Below are 21,359 nucleotides of genomic sequence, written 5' to 3' on the forward strand. Positions count from 1 at the left end.
TAGTTGTTGGAGGATATCCAGAATGAATTCCTGAAGAAGTTCTGGAGGATTTCCTGGAGGAAACCTGTATGAATTCCTGGATGAGTCCATGGAGAAATTCATGGAGTAATTAGTGAAGGAATTCCTGGGGGTAAACCTGAAGAAACCCCTGGAAGAAGTGGATAACTGACGCTGAGGAAGATTACAAGTGGTAGTCGAAATACGCGTATCTGTCAAAGGATAAACAATTAGGGCGGAATTAAAAGGTACGAAACTGATAACACTCATTCGAAGAGGGTATTCTGCTTAGAGGGTTCGAAAAGTCGGTACAAGACCCTGGAAGAATTTCTAGAGCAATCGCTGGGGAAATCCTTGGAGGAATTATTAGGAAAATTTCTGAAGGAACCCCTGGAAAACTTCCTGGAGGAATCCAAGGAAAAATTTCTGCAGGAACTCTTGGAAAAAATATCTGAAGGAGTTTTCACGGAACTCCTGGAGAAATCCTTAGGGGACTCCCGAGCAATACTCAGGGAACTCCCGTGGACTTTCGGAGGAATTCCCGAGAAATTCCCGAAGGATTTCGGATGGTTCTTGAAGTAATTCCTGAGGAACTCCTGGAGAAATTCCAGCACAGCTCCTGAAAAAATTTCAGAGAAGCTGCGAAGAAACTCGTGAAGGATTTAACGGGAAGTCCTGGAGGCATTTCCTGGGAACACGTAGAGGTATTCTCGGAGAACATCACGATGAATTTCTGATGGGCTCCTGGAAGAATTTTCGTGGAATACCTGGAGGATCTCTTGGGTAATTTCCGATACTTCAAAATACCATAAAGATCATTTGTATGTCAGTGGATGCACAAATAACACAAAGAAATACTCAAAATAATATGAGATACAACAGAAATAATCGTGAAAAAATTACACCGATGAAGTAAAGAGATACAAGAGTAGAGCTTGAAGGTCTAATGCCAGAATTGTTTGGATGACCTACATCACCAAGTCAGACACGAATGCCACTACCAAACGTGGTAAAGTGTCTTTAATAAATAATAATAAAAATAATAACATCACCAAGTGAATGTTGCTAAGTTATCAGAAATGCACTCTGAGCCTTTAGAGTGGCGTAAGTTAGATTCAGTGCACTCCACACATGGGCATTCGCTACAATAAAAACATCCTAAGATTTACAGATATTGCGACCCATACTTCAAAATTCATTGGGTCCATTTGTATGCCAGTGGACACTAGTATGGGACAAACATCAAATTCTCGCTCCAGTTGACTTTTTCGATTCCATTTAGGTCTCATATGAACTGTGCAAAATTTCAGCGCAATCGGTGAAACTATAATTTAGCGCAAGCGGTTCAAAGTTTTCATAGGATTTACTATGGGAAAAGTTACACTTTCAGAAGAAAATTCCCAGAGGTCGCCCCTTGTCTCGGTAATTCAAATCGATCAACGCTTCTTGTAGCATAATCATTTATGAAACTTTCCTTCGAAGACCGCAAAACAATTGGAAGCTTGTGAAAAAAGTTATTGATTTATTACCGATTAGTGATCCGACGAACGGCTTTTTGTTTTGTTTTATCAGCAGCACTGCTGCTGCCGTTGCTGCATGGGGTGGCGGGTGGCATCACCACCCCCAGAAACAGCAGCAGCCAAGGCAGCAGTTACAGTGCTGCTGATAAAACAAAACAAAAAGCCGTTCGTCGGATCACTAATCGGTAATAAATCAATAACTTTTTCCACAAGCATCCAATTGTTTTGCGGTCTTCGAAGGAAAGTTCCATAAATGATTTTTCTGCAAGAAACGTTGATCGATTTGAATTAAGGAGACAAGGGGTGACCTCTGTGATTTTTTGTTTGAAAGTGTAACTTTTCCCATAGTAAATCCTATGTAAACTTTGAACCGCTTGCGCTAAATTATAGTTTCACCGATTGCGCTGAAATTTTGTACAGTTCATATGGGACCTAAATGGGATCTAAAAAGTCGACTGGAGCGAGGATTCATTTTTTCCATACAAGCGTGTCCCATACTAGTGGACACCCAAATAGCAACACATAGAGATACTCATAATATTATGAGGCGCAGCAGACACATTCGTGAAAGAATTATGCCGATAGAGTTAAGACAAACAGGACCTTGAAGGTCCTCATTTCAGAATAGTTTGGGAAGCCTGGAATATCCCATTAATGTACCAAAAGCATTATAGCTGTGCACGAATATTTTTTACAATTTAAGCATGATATAGTATGTAGATATTGAAACCCAAACTTCAAAGTGTATTGGAGGCGATCTGTATTTCTCGGAATGTACAATTACTACAATATAGAGTTGTTCGTAGCTCTACGAGGTCTGATGGACATCAACGTGTCTAAATTTCTTGAACAGGGTGAACACAAATGATGGTAGATGTTGTAGATCCTAAGAAAATGAATCCCAGAGTAGTTTGGATGACCTAGATCACCCGATTCAAGTACCATGAATTTTTTATGGGTGCTTTGAGGCTTTTTGATTACCATAAACTATTTTCTGTGATCTTTCACCGTGTATAATATTTGGTTTAGAATGTTGATCGAGGCTGTCCATCAACCACATGGTGTTTTTTTTTTTTGGAGATTCCGGGAAGATTCTGCTCGGGAAGCGAACCGATGATCTTGTATTTCTGCCTTAATCCTAGTATGATCCTCATATCTTAAATAAATTAAATTAGATTTTCCTTTCAAAATTACCAACCTCGACTTCAATAACATGCTTCTTTTCAGTTGTCCAATTTTTGAAAGAAGCAAACACCTCACTGTTTTAGCCTGTATTGCGATAACCACCGAAATTTTCGAATACAAGTGATATCTGTTCGAAGTCAAAAGTGGCACGCAACAATTCCTCAAGCTTAAACTCACCACAAAAGCTATCAATACGATCCAAGCAGTTCAACTTCTTTAACACTTCATGCCGCATGCGAGAAGTTTATCATCGCATAAACAGTGCAACTTTTTGAGCAACTTTTGCAGCTCTACAGGAGGTCCGTGAATTCACCATGCTGAAATCGAAAGATTTCAACGCTACTGAAACAAACGCAAGCGACGAACCGTTTCTTCTCATGAAAACGATGCCGGAGAGAATACCGACCGTATCCAATACTCACCGATTTTCTCGCTCCGATTTCTGTTGCAACTTCCACCGCATGATGGATAAAGCCGTTGATCGAATTGCATTATTTTTTATTTTGTTTTGCTTACAAAAGATCATCGGTGTAAGGTAGGTAAGGTGGCTGAGAGAAACCGCCTGCGGTAGGCAGAAATGGTTGATTAGCTGGTTGAAGTTTTTACTCTCTTCCGTTTCAGCAGTGGACTTTAGCTTGCCCTTGAACTTATTTCTCGGAATAACTTCTTTTGTTTTTTTTTTGTTTAATTGATTGCAGCAAAAGCGTAAATGAATCAATTTGTGATGTAGAATAGCGTATGGGAGTAGGGTGGAGCTAATTTTAAAAAATCTCCATGATATGATTTTCCAAGTGGAAAGTGATGTAAATGTCAATGTAAATGGACACCCTTGTTTTTGCCGAAACCGTTAACTTTTAAGTAAAACTTTTAATGCATAAGTGTAAAGGAACAAGTCATAGTTCTATTTTTCAAAAGTACCATTTATATTGCTCCAAAGTTACCAAAACATTATTGAAATTGAAATATATGGTGAAATTCTTATAGTTTCGAAGCAGCATCAAATAAGGTATGACGAGTTTTGGAGTGAGTCCACCATAAAAACAAGTCAATAGTTAACTTATCTACATGTATACGAAGATTTAGCAATGGATGAAGTATTTTTTTTTTATCAGAATTTACTTTAAATAGCAATTTTAGAGTTGTAGTCGTTTCGGGGCGAAATGAATACTGGCAACTACGAATGGATGTACACTCATTGCACAATTATGGGTCACTCAAGGAACAATCATTTCATAATATGAATCGTATTTCATACAAAAATAACACTTTCATTATTTTTATTTTATATTCTGTTCAATGAAACTCCTTTTTATTGTTTTATATAATAATCTGCTTGTAAAATTCACTTTAGGCGGTGAAAATTAATAAAATGTTGGTGAATAATGAAAACCACAATAATGGGTCTAAATTGGCTGTGTAAAAATTATGGATCAATTTGTTGCCTATTATGGGTCACTCAAGAGGAATCGGCTCACAAAAACATTATGTCTATTTTTCCAATGAATGATCACTTATTCTCGATAGATACACTATAGTAGAATCTAAAACTGGTCTCAAACCTCTTAACGAAGCGTGTTTTCACGATTTGAAATCAATTCTTCAAAATTGAGACAAAATCTCCAACACAACCACCGGTGAACGCCTAAAAGTATGCAATGCCTATGTACGCAGAATTGTCAATATTATGCTGCACAAAAAGTGACCCATAATTGTGTGATTCTCGGTGTTCCTTGGCAGAAAAATGAGTCACTTAAATTTTGCCTAAAGTAAGCTTTAATTGGGTTCTTTAGGGGTATCCAGATTATCCTCCGTCGTGGAATTAGTCAAAATGCAAAATTTCGTAATTTTTGATGATCGGCAACTATTTTTAAAATGCATTTAAAGTTTGTATGGGATTTTTTTTTGTTCGAAGCGAACTGTCATTTTATCGATTGAACTGTCATTCTATTCACGGAAAATAAAATTGTTTTGTTTATTTAACCGTCAAAACAAAGGAATGGGAACGCAATAATATCACGTTATACTCCGAAAAATGACCTCCTTCGATTAGGCTATTAAAAATTGCAATATTTTATTCACTAAACAACCCAATTAGCTGCAGTCACATTAATTTCTACATTTAGAACGTAAATTATACCTTTGTTCTGGTTGCACTTGAAAATCACTAAAGCTCGCTTTTACAGAGCTTACGAAAGCAGCGCACGCATTTTCCGATATTCACAAACGAAGCGTTACTTTGACAGATGGTTTTGCGCCGAACAAAAAATTATTGAAAATATGTATGTTTTGACGTATAAGCCTGTGTGTGATACGTATAGTGACACAAAACAAATCAACTTATGAACGAAAAATGATAATGGCTAACAAAAGCGTGCAATTAATTAGTAATTATCTATTTAAGTGAAAAGTGACTAATAATTGTGTGTGACTCACAATTGTGCAATGAGTGTACAGTGTTCAACATTTAACAAATTTAAATTTCATAAACAAATCAAATAAAGGGTGTTCACTATGCGTAGCAAACGTTAAAATACTGCAGAAGTTGGGTTTTACACGGAAGAATGATTTCTGTAACTGAATTTTTCATTCAGTACCACACACACACTCTTCTTACGTAACATCGCCGTCAAATTGTGAAAAACTACCGCACGGTCGGTAATATTTACGGATCATTTGTAAAATTTACCGTACGTTCAGTGATATTGACAGTGCATTCGTAAACAAACATACCGAACGTTCTGCGATTTTTACGGTTAATTTATAAAAAGCCGACTTATGCAAAATGGTTCAGCCCAAGTGGCCTTGGTTCAAGAAGTAAGTGAAATTTCTATCTAGGAAACCTTGTGAACCCGGTGTTTGCTACTTTCAGTAAACATGAAATGGCAAACTCGCGTGTCATGCCTCGAGCCTGTGTGCTTGTCAACAACGCAATAGTTGCTACACTCATCTCTGAACTAACAACCAGAGATGTATGTGCTATCACAATTGATGTATCTGTTGGAAACCTCAACAGGAAATACGTCTATTGTTCTGTGTTCTACCGCATGATGAACCACCCCTGCGGATGCTTTCAAACAAGTCATCGCATACTGCACTTCAAAAGGCCTTCCGCTAATTGTTGGCAGTGATGCTAATGCTCACTATATCATCTGGGGCAGCTCAGACATTAACTTGAGAGGCTCCAGTTTGATGGAGTACTTAAGTAGTACAGATCTTGCATTACTTAACATAGGCAATTTAAGTGTAGAATTAGCATAAGTTAAAATACACATAAATAAAAATATAAAAAAAAAACATAGGCAACCGCCCAACCTTCATGGTATCTGCTAGAGAGAAAGTGTTTGACATAACGCTTTGTTCTAGTAGAATTAGTCACGAGCTGACCAATTGGCATGTGTCAGATGAAGAATCTTTATCTGACCATCGCTACATCTTTTTTGATCATTTAAATGTTACTTCGCAAACATTGCGTTTCAGGAATCCCCGGTCAACAAACTGAGATCTTTTTACTGATTTGGTTGCGGCCAAATTTCATGGATACTCGCCATCCATTGACACTCCAAGTAATTTAGATGATGCCGTTGATACTACAACGACCTTCATCATGGAAGCTTTTGAAGAAGCATGCCCTCTACGGTCTGGGAAGATCACAAGAGGTACCCCTTGGTGGAACTATGATCTGGCGAAACTCAGGAAACAATGTAGAAAGAGTTGCAACAGACGACGTTCGGCTGGTTCGGAGGCTTTCAGGTCGGCTCGCAAGGCCTTCCAGAAAGCTCTCCGGTCTGCTAAACGATCCGGCTGGAAAAAAAAAAAACTTTGTACAAATGTTTCCAGTTTGAGTGAAGTCAGTCGGTTAAATAAAATCCTTGCAAAATCTAAGGATTTCCGAGTGAACGAACTTCGTTTGCCAAATGGCGATCTGACTTCCTCTGATGAGGAAGTTCTGGAATGCTTATTCAGCACACACTTCCCTGGATGTGTGGATATTACATCCAAGCTTGCTATTTGATGAAAACATTCGCGAAATGATGCGATTTGCTTTCGACAACGAATACGTTTTCACCCATCCTCGCTTTATTCAATTAACCTCCCATACGAGTAGCACGCGAACGGATTCAACACTGATCAGCATAGTTGACTCTTCCTTTTCGCCGTTGAGCCGTTGCGTTCTAGCCAAGCATCTCTTTTCATCGCTTTCGATGCTTTTCGACAGCTTATCGCGAAGCATCGTTGGCTGGAAGCTTTATTAGTATGGTATCGGTACATGCGAATGTTGCTTCTGTGTGCGTGTCGAGCGCTCGTGCAGTAGCTTTGCAAACCAACCTATTCGGTATGGTTCGGCTGTTCGGGCGAGCGTGTGACGGCACAGTCAGATGTGTGCAAAATCGTTTGTGATTTACATCATGTTCGTTTTGCCACCTCTTTGCTGCTGGTCATCGCTGATCAGTGCACAGTTCAATCGCACGCGATAAATATACAGTTGATGAGTTGTGATGAGCACTAGTGAGGTGATCATTTGCATCATTGATTACATCTTCGGATGAACCTGATGTATTTTCTTGTAGTTACGATTCCCTGGCTTCGGCTCGGAGTATTGTAACTGTAGAGTCGATTGAGTGGGCACTTAATAGCTTTGCTCCTTTCAAATCTCCTGGGGCAGATGGGATTTATCCTATTTTGCTTCAGAAGGGATTTGATCATTTCAAACATGTTTTGAAAAAAACACTTGTTTGCAGTTTTGCTACAGGGTATATTTCCAAATCCTGGCGGGATATTACTGTCAAGTTTATTCCGAAAATGGGTCGTGCGTCGTATGAAGAAGCAAAGAGTTTAAGGTGAGTATATGACGAAGCCACAACTCGAATTTTCAAGAGCACAAATCTGAAGAACCGAATGTTGGATTGCGCTGAAAAGTTGAACGATTGGTCACCACCAGCGGGTAACCAATCGATCAACTTTTCAGCTCAAACCGACATTCGGTTCTTCAGATTTGTGCTCTCGAAAATTCGAGGTGTGGCTTCGTTATATATTCACCTTAAGACCTATTAGTTTGACCTTTTTTCTTCTGAAATGCTTAGAACGCATTGTGGATCATAACATCCGTGATGTTCATCTGGCCAACGTGCCTCTAAGTGTGAACCAACATGCCTACCAATCTGGTAAGTCCACTGGGACTCTACACAAAGTTGTTTACGATATCGAGAAAACATTCGCTCAAAATCAATCTTGTTTGGGTGTTTTCTTAGATATCGAGGGTGCCTTTGACAACGTACCTTTCGATGCCATATTGGAAGCCGCACGGAGTCATGGCATATCACCTATGATTTCCAATTGGATTCATTAAATGCTCAAAAACCGATATCTCTTCTCGACATTGCGTCTAGCAGGGATTAGGAAATTGAGTGTTTGTGGATGCCCCCAAGGGGGAGTCTTATCAGAACTTTTGTGGAATCTCGTAGCAGATACGCTATTGAGGCAACTCAATAATAGCGGTTTTCCTACTTATGGTTTTGCCGTCGACTACCTAGCATTGTTAGTTGGTATGTGTATCACCACCCTTTTCGACCTGATGCAAAGCGCCCTTCAGGTAGTTGAGGGTTGGTGTCGCCAATATGGCCTTTCGGTTAATCCGAGTAAAACATCTATTGTTCTTTCCACAAAAAGGCGAAACCATAATGGCGTTCGACCTTTGCGTCTCTTTGATTCTGAAATCGATGTGACTGAACAGGTAAAGTACGTTGGAGTCATTCTTGATTCTAAGCATTCCTGGACACCTCACATTGAGTACAGAATCAAGAAAGCTTGTATGGCCTTCGGGCAATGCCGGCGAACCTTTGGTACAACTTGGGGTCTAAAACCCAAGTATATCAAATGGATTTACACAACTGTTGCTCGGCCAATATTGGCCCATGAATGTCTAGTGTGGTGGCAAAAGGGCGAAGTGAGAACGGTCCAATCAAAATTAGGCCATCTCCAAAGGATGTGCTAAATGGCGATGTCTGGAGCATTCTCATCAACTCCTACGGCAGCGCTCGAAGTTCTCTTTGACGTTTCTCTACTACACATTCATCTTAAACAAGAAGCACTTTCTTGCACTTACCGTCTACGGGTACTCGGTCTACTAGAGGAAACTCCTGTGAACCGCACATTAACACACACCTCGTTGTTTCCACTTTTGGTGAATTGGGACAAAGTTGTCCTTGCTCCAAGTGATCTTACAATTGCTTGTAATATTCCATATAGGACATTTTCCACGAAATTCCCTTCCCGGGAAGAGTGGACATCTGGACATCTGGAAAGAAGTATTTCAGACGGCATCGTATGTTACACTAATGGCTCCCTTCTCGAAGGTCGAGCAGATGCTGGTGTTTATTCTCGTGAGCTAAGGCTGTATCAGACTTACTCACTTGGTAGACACTGCACCGTTTTTCAGGCTGAAATCTTTGCTCTTATGTGCGGAGGGCAATCAGCACTTCAGCAGCACGTAATGGGCAAAGTAATATACTTCTGTTCAGATAGCCAGGCTGCTATTAAAGCTCTTGCTTCGGCCAACTCCAGGTCGAATATAGTTATCGCTTATCGAACTCAAATCGAGGAGCTGAATTCAGCAAACGCTGTTCACCTTGTATGGGTACCTGACCAGTCTTCCATCGCTGGAAATGAATTGACTGATGAGTTAGCTCGCACTGGAGTATCACATGACTTTATTGGCCCTAAGCCAGCTATTCCGATATCGAAGTGCTGGGTAAAGGTTCAGATTCACACCTGGGCTGCCACTCAATCTAGGCTGACCATACGTCCCGTTTTCAGCGGGACAGTACCGTTTTAATGACCTTTTAGGGTTGTCCCGTCGTATTGTACAAAAAGGTCAAAATGTCCCGTATTTTTCGGAAATGAGCATCTTAGTGTTAACAAAAAAAGTTAAGTTTAACTTATTAAGATAATGTTTCGAAATATTTTCCTATCATTATTCTTTTCAATGAAACTAATATTCCTTGATTAAGCAGTAAAAATTTTGAGTTCAATATTAATAATTTAATGTATCACAGATATTATTTAAAAGCTTACTGCAATTCACAGTTCAATAAGTTTTTTGTGCTTCTATTCAAATTCTCAACAAGTTCAAAATTATTGATTGATTTGTCTTTATTATAGAGACTTTTAGCCCTTGGCTGGTTCGTCTCTTACCTAAGCTTAAAATGTAGTTTGTTAAGTGTTAAGACATAATTTTGTATTACCTTAGAATATACCCTTTTTCTTCAGCAATTCTACAGGAATTCACTAGAATAAAATGTTAATTTTTCCATTTTTGAACGAATCTTTTTTACAGGAAATTATTAAATCATGCAGGAAGAAGTTAAAGTTAAACAATATAATCATTCCATGTGATTCATCGAAAGCTTTGATGACATCAACGCTTTTTATATGATTAGGGATTTCAGACTTAATATACGAAAAATGAAAATATCTGTTGAAAGAATCTCATTCAGGTCTTCTAAAACAATTGCCCACAAATATAAAGAAAAAATAAAAATGGTTCGAACTACGACTATCATAAAATAATTACATTCAAAAATAAACATACTATACAGAATATTAGCATTTTCAGCATTGCAAAAAATAATGAAACAATAAAATATTATAACTTTGAGACATATGTATTCCTATGATTATTTTGGCGCGACTTAAATTTCGAAAGTTTTTAAGATTTGTGTGATTTTATGGTTTTAAATCACATAAAAATGGCTTCTACAAATTTTAGCCAAAAATAATATAATTAAGGGGCGATGAATAAAATGTGATTTTGACTCTAACTAAGATAACTTTTATTTTCCAACCGGTCATGAATTTTACTGTCTTCAATTTGTTTTCAAAATTATTTTTTTAGAAGTTTGTTGAACATGATGCTAAAAACATCCTATATCTTTGTCTTTTCTTTGTTTTAATCGCTCGATTGATTTCCTCTCAAGTAACAATGTCAGCTAAATAACAGTTTTGCAGCCAAAATTTTTAAAATCATGTTTAAGAGCGGCATATTTGTCTGCTACATCAATAATGTTTGTTGCATTATCTTTTAACATAATTTCAAAGTGGTCTCAAAATACTGTTCACACTCGCAGGTTTCTTTTTTATGTATTTTGTATTTATAAGAGCATTCGAATTTGTATACCTGAGAATAAAATCGTTCTTAATGTGTATTTGAAACAGTTTATAATTTAAGTCTTAAACATTGTGTTTGTCCCGTATTTTATGCTCATGTGTCCCGTTTTTATCTTGTTACCATCTGGTCAATACTGGAATAGTTTGGAGTCATGTCGTCAAACCAAATTGTATTGTACTGAGTCATCTCCAAGGGTGGCGAAGTTTCTTACAAATCTGTCAAAGCAAAATTGCAGCATTCTGGTCAAAGTATTGACTGGCCACTGCCGACTCAGCTATCACATGGCGAATATTCAGCAAGCTGATTCATTTGCATGTGATAGCTGTGAATCCGATTATGGAACTTCGTATCATTTGATATGTAACTGTCCAGTTTTTGCGCAACTGCGTTTCCGAGTATTCGGTAAACACTTATTAAGTGAAACAGACTACAGAGACCTGAATATTCAGGATATTCTGTTGTTTTTAACCCGCTGTGGTAAATAGCTATAGGCTCTCTTTCGCTTTAGGCGTTATAACAGTGCCCTTTTCAGGGCACTGTTTGTCCTTATCCCCATTCTTATCCTTATTTCCTTCCTTTTTCCCTCAGGTAGATGATGAAATAGGCTTTTATTTTGGCGATGGCACAAATGTCCCAAATGGAGGATAACGTGCCTCTGGAGCCGGCCTTCTGATACCTGATATTAGCTTGGGTTTTGGCAGATTTCTGGAATGTTTTTAGTGTATTTTTCCTAAAAAATTTGGCACATTACTGGCAAGTTTTTTTTTTGAAATTCGTCTTAATTTTTCCACTAGTCTTAAGCAGTTTAATTGCTCAAAGTTTCTTTGGAGATAACATGTTTCTTGTAAGAATATTGGTAAATTTCTTATAAGACTCAGCACGTGCTATTTTTTCAAAGTGGTCTTTGGGTTGCAAATCTTCTCTTCAGATTCACTACGAATGTAGGTAACTGGAAATTTTGTTGGTAGAGTTGAATTTTTCAATGCAAAGCCTCTACCATTCATATGGATTTTGTAATTACATTGTAATACTAATGGTGTCATTTGATGTATTTCTTTAGTATTTTTTATGTTCATAGCAAAAAAGGCATTTTTTTGGGACATGGGTAAAGGTTTCGTGGTGCATCAAGTGTACCCGTGGTTCACAATCTGAAAACCACTAAAATAGACAAACATACAAACACATAACATACAATCATTACCAAATTGACTTGTAGGCAATGAATAACAACTCAGCCGAAGCAATGAACTATTGTCAAGATTCCAGGTAAACAAATTCCGTTCGTATTGGAAATTAAGTTCATAGCTCGTAAAAATGTGTTATCTTTGCAGCATCGTTTACGTCACCTAGTGAACCAGTTACAAACTATATTGTCCACTATGAACAAGGTATGGATGTGGAGAACCTCTTCTCTGAAGAAAGTATTTTGAAATTTTGAATTTCATGATGAACATGGCATCTTTAATTTATACTTAAAATATTAATTAGGCGCCATCCACAAATTACGTAACGCTCTAGGGGGAGAGGGAGTACGACTGAGCGTTACGGCCCATACAAAAAAAACCCTAATTAATCCACCTAGCGGTGATGGTGCCTTTCTCGTGCATTAAAATATCCTTTCAACAAAACTCGAGCGACATGTTGATGACATTGACATAAATACAAAATGGAAACTGCTTGCTAAATCTATGGATACATTTTATATTAGCATAACATCCAATATTCAGAAAATATAAGACAACGATCCAAAACTCAAACCAAACAAGTGTCATGAAGCCGCAAAATTTTGAAACGTCATTTTAGATTTTCCGGTCATCATTTTATGACTCCGGATATCTACCCCAACTAAACTAACCGCCATCTTGAACATTGAGACATCATCTTGGATGTTCTGGTATTCATTTTTGGACTCTGCACCTAAAATTACATAAAATAGTCGCCGTATTGAATTTTGGCATGTCGTTTATGATTTTCTGGTTACCAGTTTTGGACGAAGACCGGCATTCTTCCCCATTCAAACTATAGTCATATTGCAGACCTTGTGAAACAGCGCACAGCTTGGGTTTTCTGATTACAAATTTTGAATTCTGGACATATTTTCATACAAAATATGCCCATAAAGCAAGATAAAATCCAATAAAATAGGCACTAACTTGAATACTGGACCATTATCTTGGACTTTGGACCGCTATCTTGGATACTCTGGTGGACTCCGAACATATTTCCCATACCAAATACACTTATTTTACATAGTTTTAGAGCTCAAAATTCCTTAAAACAGCCACCATCTTCTGTTGACGCGATCAAATTCTTATTTTTTTATTCAACGTTGACCCATCCTGCTATAAATTTACACCTTAGGAATCTGAAATGGTACGATTTGATGAGATCGCTTTAGTTTTGTCTATATTTTGTTCTCATATATGAGAACTTAGACCTATTCGTCACTGTTGTTCATACCTAATGTTTATCAGGTCATTAAACAAAGCCACGATTTAATTTTTCACATGAACGTTGGTTCTGCTCAGTCTTGTGCATTATCACCATCATAACACAAAAAAGCCGCAACATCAACATTGCCCTTCTTCCTCCATCAACGCTACAGCCGACCGTCTCTATGTTGCTATCGAACACATTCGAGACGAACGCATTGATACGGTGGCTGCCGCCGCCACGCTCTTTCTCTGCAAATCTCTTGAGTAGCCGAACGCTTCTTAACCGTCGTTCCGACGCAGAGCTATGTCACTCACTGCTGGGTGAATCTCGTCTGAAAATGCCAGGATGAGGGTCAATTTGTTAAGTAGTATTGCATGGCGCAGCAAACACAACCATAGCACGCCCTATGAATAGAATGCAAAGCGTAGAACAAAAACTCGCTTCGGTGTTTCATCGTGTGGTTCGAAAACAAGAGACGATCGCTGCTGTTGGATGTGGTTGACTCTGCATTGAACGAGGGTTGGCTTGAGTGGCTTTTGCGTGAATCGATTATGTTTTGATGGACTGCGTTTGTCGTATGAAGTGATGGTTAGAGCGAGTGTCATTCGACATTGACCCTCCTGAAACTGCACAACCCTGGTTCTGCTACACAACAGCTAGTCTCGAATGTGATCTAAGGCTATTTTCTTGCTAACCGCTCATTAGATTATCAAAAAATCTGCAATCTAATGTGTCGTATGTATGGGTTTGGTTCATTTTTATATTTGGTAATTTCCGGTGAGATAGCCGGATCTGATTCCATGAGTCATGGACCATGACACTACCGGTTGTCCCAATTATGGTCTGAGAATATTTTATTGCTATTTATTCACCTTTACCTAATCACCGCGATTTGATATATCGCATGAATAAGTTTGCTTCACTTTTACTTCTATCCACTTTCGAAGCCACAGCTGAACCCGCAACACTACTGGGAATCTAATGTAGTCTGACCCTATTTTGCCATCAGGTTGTCGGTAAGTCGTGATCAGTCTTGTTAGAGATCATAGTCATTTGAACCTTTTCGTCGATATTCGGTCTCCTTTGTCTCCGACATTCGCAACACAAGCAATCAAACTACTGTTCGAAATAAAAATGTCAAACGAATGCACTTCACCACGATAACGGATTCGGGAGACGGTTCGGCTTTTGTTATTCCTGTCTTCTTCCATAATAAGAGCTATGTTCCCCATCTGTGTGTCGTATTCAATGCAACATGCTATAATAAACTAATATTAACATTCATAATCGGAATTTGCTGAAAATCTATGCGTAAAGCTAGAATTAGACACATGTCATCGTGTCAGATGACATTGATTTGACCCTTTCTTATGTTTATTGATCTTCGTTCTACTGCTCGTGTTGTGTGTAGGTAAGAGCTAACGATAGCGCACGAATGTAACAAAGCCGACTGATACCCGACTGCGGCAACGAAATGAAGGTAGTTAGAAGTGTCGAATGTTTACAAGACTGGTCGTGATTTGATGTACCGCATCCATGGGTTTGGTTAAATTTTACATTTTACTACCCGGATCGGATTCCGGGTAACTACCGGCTGAACCGAATATGGTCTAACATTATTGTCTTGTTAACTGCTCATCGGTTAACCAAAAACGCTGCAAATTGAAGGTGTCACATGCAGGGTTTGACAATTTCGACGGGACTCTCGGAACCAATTCCGGAACACTACCTGTTGTCTTTAGTGTGACGGAAGGCTATTTTCTAGCTAACTGTTCATCAGGTTATCGCAAAAGCCACGATTTGATGTGTCACATGCCTGGATTTGGTTTACTTTTACATTTGGCCTCTTCCGGCCACTCAAAACCGATTCCGAAACACTTGCTGGCCGTTCATTAGGTAATCTAAAAAGCCGCTATTTGATGTGACGCATGTACGGGTTTGTTTCTCTTTCAGATTTAACCACTTCGGCGGGAACCCCGAAACGGGTTCCGGAACACTACTGGTTCAGATATGGTCTGAGATGGTTTTCCTGCTCATTGTCCATCAGGTAATCGAAAATGCCGTGGTTTGATGTGTCGCATGTATGGGTTTGGTTCAATTGTATATTTGGCCACTTCCAGCGGGACGCCCAGAACCGGTTCAGATATGGTCTGAGATGATATTCCTGCTCATTATCCATCAGGTCATCGAAAATGCCGTGATTTGATGTGCCGCATGCATGGGTTTGGTTCAATTGTATATTTGGCCACGTCCAGCGGGACACCTAGAACCGGTTTCGGAACACTACCGGTTCAGATATGATTTTATTTTTTTTTCCTGCTTACCGCTCATCAGGTTATCGAAAATGCCGTGGTTTGATGTGTCGCATGCATGGGTTTGGTTCAATAGTATATTTGACCACTTCCAGCGGGACGCCTAGAACCGGTTCAGATATGGTCTGAGATCATTTTCCTGCTCATTATCCATCAGGTCATCGAAAATGCCGTGGTTTGATGTGCCGCATGCATGGGTTTGGTTCAATTGTATATTTGGCCACTTCCAGCGGGACGACTAGAACCGGTTCCGGAACACTACCGGTTCAGATATGGTCTGAGATGGTTTTCTTGCTCATTGTCCATCAGGTCATCGAAAATGCCGTGGTTTGATGTGTCGCATGCATGGGTTTGGTTCAATTGTATTTTTGACCACTTCCAGTGGAACGCCTAGAACCGGTTCCGGAACACTACCGGTTCAGATATGGTCTGAGATGATTTTCCTGCTCATTGTCCATCAGGTCATCGAAAATGCCGTGGTTTGATGTGTCGCATGCATGGGTTTGGTACAATTGTATACTTGGCCACTTCCAGCGGGACGCCCAGAACCGGTTCGGGAACACTACCGGTTCAGATATGGTCTGAGACTAATTTCCTGCTTACCGCTCATCAGGTTATCGAAAATGCCGTGGTTTGATGTGTCGCATGCATAGGTTTGATGCATTTTCATATCTGGTCCCTCCCTGGGGTACCGTTCCGGAACACCTAAATGGCCATATCTCCGGAAGGGCTGAACCGACCCAAACCATTTTCAATAGGAAACAATGGGACCAGATTCCGCGTCGAATGAACCGTCGGTCATTGAAATCGGATGAGGTTTACTTCCAAAAAGTGATGTGAGTTTTTTTTGTACACATACACACACACATACACACACACACATACACACACATACACACACACATACATACACACAGACATCACCTCAATTCGTCGAGCTGAGTCGATTGGTATATGTGACTCAACTCTCCGAGCCTTCTATCAAAAAGTCATTTTTGCAGTGAACATATAGCCTTTCCAGTACACTTAGTGTACGAGAAAGGCAAAAATGGGATTTTCATACAAAAAAGCGTTACGGTGGGGAGAGGGGGGGTCCAAATATGTCGATTTTAGCGTTACGTAATAAATGGATGCTGCCTTATATGTTGTTGACCTTCGAATATTGCCTTTTTATCAAAAATAGGGTGGCCCAGCATCCTCTGATCATATTTTTTTGTTTAGCACAAGGAGGATTATAATTTTTTACATCAAACTAGCGATACCCGGCAAACTTTGTCTTGCCTACCAAGAACTCTCAATTTTTCTATGTTTTATGCCTCATAAACCTTCCTTGGGTGAAGACTAACAGAACAAAACTAAAAGGACCAAAATCGGGCCTTCCGTTCGCGAGTTATGCGCGGTCCCACGTATGCCACTGCATTTTTTTTAGATAGATGGGGGAGACACTTTATTATACAAAATACAAACCGCGTTTTATGCGGCATAGCACAACCCTGATCACATGATTCTATGTCCTGTCCATAAACTATCTAGACTTTTAGAGGAATAGGGAGTAGTCAGGCTAAGCTAACGGTACATATAATTTTCGAAAATTTTGTATGAGTATAAGTCAACGAGGGGGAGAGGGAGTTCTTCTGAGGGCCAAAAATAAGTCTATGGGCAGCGTCTTAATGGTTACATTTCGTGAAAACCCGACGATTATTGGGTTCTCATTTGAGCTGATGGATAAACAAACAATCATTGGTCAATGGCCCTCGGATGGGGAAAATTTATTAAAGACAAAGTGAAACGTGGGCGCCAGGGTGAGAATCAAGGAGGTGATCACATAAATTTTCTTTCGTTCGGCCCCAAAACTGACCCAAAACGCAGTGATAATGTCAGACCCCGGAGCGATCCTTTCATTGCGCGGTGCTTTCCAGACGGATGGATACTTAAAATCGATTGCTCTTTCCCAGCTGTGACAGTACGACTACAATTACTTTATTTATTTACAATAAATCTACACTAATAAACGGTTATAGGCATGGCAAGGGACAATTAACGCCTCGGCGGTATAGGTATTCGATTTGTTTCATCGTCGCCCGGTGCTACACAGAAGAGCGCAGTGAGATGAGGATGCTGTCTGCAACTGGAAGAAGAGAGAAGTGTAGAATATTAGTGGAACACGCGTGTCCATCCAACTCGATCTCCATCCACGCAATCGAAATAGGAGTCGGGTTGAAGAAAGTGACCGCCGCGCCGTGTTGTTGGTTGAGTTGCGCAATTGCTTGTTGGTCCTGAACCGGTTGCTGGATTTAGGGCAGTTTACCGGGGATCTTTGGGTTGCTGATGACGGTGGAGATGCTGGCGGTGGGTTTGCGAAATACCCTTTGGAGGATGATGGCGCTATGATTAATGGCCGCTTTGCACGAATGCAACTGGCTGTGCATTCCACAACGGCTGAGGTGGCTGGGACTTTTTGCCACTGTGGATGTTGTACTGCAAGGAGCTCCCTGTGAGTAGACGATATGTTTGTTGATTTAGGTATTAATCAAATGACAATGTTTGGACTAACCTGGGGCGGTGGTTTTGATCACTGTTCGGAATCCACTGTTGCCTTCTACCTCGTAATGGACAGTACGGACATATCCTCCTGGTTCAAGGACACCGTAGCCTCCATGGACGTAGTCTCCACGACGATTTTCCCAGTGGTCCAATGAAACACCCGTTTGTGGATGGTCGATATAGTACCGGAAGGCGTAATCAATCTGGAACGTGGGATAAGTTCGATTAGATCAATTTCATTGGAATGCAATGTAAACCTACAATGGGCGGACTAAACATATGTCACACCTGCCTCTATTTCTCCTATGTCATTTTGTATGAGCACTTCAAAATTTTGCATGAATCAACATGTTTTGCTAATGCCTCTTTTCTATTGCTAATTAACCCTCTAGACGTAATTTGTAAATGGACTCCAAGTATAATATTTCATATTAGATAGTATATTAAGGTTAGAAGATTCGTCATTGACAAAACCGTCATCATCGAAAATTCGAAAGCAGTTTTCTCGTTCAAATCTGAAATTTCCGCAGTGAAAATATATTCACTGTGTTGCGGGTGGAGAATGAAGTACAGTGAATACATTTTCAATGCAAAAATTTAAGATTTGAGCGCGAAAACTGCTTTTGAATTTTTAATGATGACGATTTTGTCAATGACGAATCCTTCAACCTTAATTGATTGTTAATCGCTGCACCCAAGAAACCCATGCTTCGTAATGATGTACAGCATAACATAAATTGATGGCCTTCAAATGTCTGTTCCACAAACACGCGGAACTGCCTAGTGAACTAACGACGACGCGACGTTCTGAAACCAGAGGGATGTTGCTTCGTACAGCTATACTGGAGAAGGTACATGAAAGAGGCTGAACCTTAAATGCGTTAGGTAGAATTATTGACTAAATTAAGAGTAATTCATTCAAATATCATAACCTCAGATACATTCAGCGTTACTCGCGCTACAGGATAAAATCTACAGATAGTCGACCTTTATTGTTATACGTCAAAAACAGCAGTAACAAAATGAAATATTTTGTTTTATGATATTATAAATAGAACTACTTTTGTATGATTATTTATTTCTTTTTGCCTGTATCATTTCAGTTACATATTAGTGAAAATCCATAATAATTAAAGTTTGCAAACTGCTTTTTGTCCTACCAATATGTTTTTTTTTACATTTTTGAAACTTGAGAATGATAAAAATAATCGATTTTTGAATTACATCAGCACACAAAAAACCTAAATCGAAAGAAGTAGGAGCCGCGATGAACTCGATGCATCGTGTTCCTTGTCCAAATACTGGATTCTCCATACATGTAGTGTCATTGAGTGGGAATATTTTTCTTTTTTTTTTTGCAAAACATAACAGAACAAGAAGGATGATGAAATGATCTGCAACGATTGCAGTAGGCAAAAATATTTGTTTATGTAGTTTGTTTGCAAGGAGAACAGGATTGACTTTTACCATCCAAAATAGATTGAATTGCATTAACCGTCTTTGAGCGTAGGATAAAGTGAAGGCTTTAACCTTTAATTGGTGTTTTCATGTTAAAAAAAGAGCTATTTGTGAACTGCCCTTGGGTAGGCCTATACATTCATATATTTTATTACTTTTATTTCAACATTTGGTTTAACGTGTTTACCAGGATATTTACAAATATTTAATGAAGAGTTTTCTTGCCTGTCATTGCATGAAACTGTATATTGGTCGGCAAGCATGTTACCAGCGGGCGTCGAATAACATTACTAATTCGTTTAAACCGAAAGTACAGGAAATGAGGGTACAACTTGTAGCTGTGGCAAAAATAATGGTCAAATTTAAACGGCATGCGAAACGTAAATCTGTATGAACGCGTGGATGACTGGTTTCACTCATCCAGAAGGAAGTGTAGGAGGAAATGGAAGGAGAATGCTAATTGATGATGATAAACTGTCCCATATAGAACTTCACGGATGCTATCAGGGTTTTCTGAATTTATTAGATTTCTGGAAAATGTCTTAGGAATAAGAAAGGTATGTTTGAAACGTGTTATTTCGTTAAATTACCAAAACGTTTTTGAAAATCCACATGGGTATTTAAAAGTCAATAGACACTTCTCGTCGTTTTCAGTCGAAGGCTGCACAGACTGAAAGTAGACCACGATTTATAATTAGCCCACAATTTATTAGTATTTTATGAACGAGCTACTCGGGATCGAAAAGATATCGAAAATCGAAGTGCGTCACCATTTTTAAATCTAAGATGATGGCTTCCATTTTTTCCATCCCTGGAAACCCATGCTAAAGTATGAGTACCCTTGGTCAGCCTTTGTCCATATGTTCATCCTATGCATAAAACCGATTGAACTCACAAAACAAATTATTTTTCATGTATTTACGCTGTTACTGTCTGTTACCTCCTCACTTCACATTTTTTATTTTACACTCCTCAATGATTCAAGTTGAAACTATTTTTTAATCCAGAAAAACAGTATTTTTAGGGGAAAATGATGCAAAATGGGCACTTTCAGTCAAAGATACAGATCGAGGTATGCTCCATAGAATGCACCTGTCAATTCTACATCAATAAAAAGTTGGTTGGTTAGCCGCAATCAATTGGGTTTTTAAATTAAGAAAAATGTATCGATTTTTTGATTTTATACGAAGGAGCACCTTTTTCTGAGCCACTATGATTTTTTTCAGATTTTTATAACTTTATGTTGGTACCTAAAATCAATTTCAAAGAGATTTTTTGAAATCACCTTTTGACAGCTGGGTAACTGTTTGACAGCTCCACCCAGTACAAAATGCGACGAGGGGTGACTCGACAAATCGCTCCCATACAAACTTCGAATTGATTTTTAAATAGGTTCCCGGGCACCAAAATTCATGAAAATTTGGATTTCGGCTCAGTTTCGCATGCAGATTCAGAATATGGAATTATCTCAACACCGCCAAAGAAGCCAATTGAAACCATTATTTATTTCAGAAAAATAGTGTTTTCAGGGAAAATGGGGCAAAATGGACACTTACACTTAATTCCGGTGAATGAAACTATCATCAATTGATTCCTTGGCATTTTTCCATTCGGAAAAGATGGGCTTCAAAGATCGCAATCAGCCGCAATAATTAGGTGCCTTTTTGGGTCGGTTTTTTCCCACTGTGCATACATACTGTGCATACAAAGATGATCAAGGTTATACAAATACAAGGTTGGAAG

The 21,359-nt window shown here is 39.1% G+C and overlaps 1 protein-coding gene across 2 annotated transcripts in view; it reads right to left on the reverse strand.

The window, feature by feature from the left end:
- Positions 1-17,559: 17,559 nt before the first annotated feature.
- Positions 17,560-21,359, reverse strand: part of LOC109403097 (cuticle protein 8-like) — a 54,133-nt gene continuing 50,333 nt past the window's right edge. Inside the window, exons 3-5 of one of the 2 annotated variants that reach the window (XR_009997102.1) lie at positions 18,169-18,361; positions 17,923-18,106; positions 17,560-17,742 (exon numbers count right to left, since the gene is read on the reverse strand). Coding sequence is in view for 1 of the 2 variants with exons in the window: in XM_062848854.1 (XP_062704838.1) it covers positions 18,006-18,106; positions 18,169-18,361 (294 nt within the window). In the remaining variant the exon portion in view is untranslated. The remainder of the gene's footprint in view (positions 17,743-17,922; positions 18,107-18,168; positions 18,362-21,359) is intronic. The other variant, XM_062848854.1, reaches the window with a different exon arrangement.

Source organism: Aedes albopictus, chromosome 2, assembly GCF_035046485.1.
Source record: "Aedes albopictus strain Foshan chromosome 2, AalbF5, whole genome shotgun sequence".
NCBI lineage: Eukaryota > Metazoa > Arthropoda > Insecta > Diptera > Culicidae > Aedes > Aedes albopictus.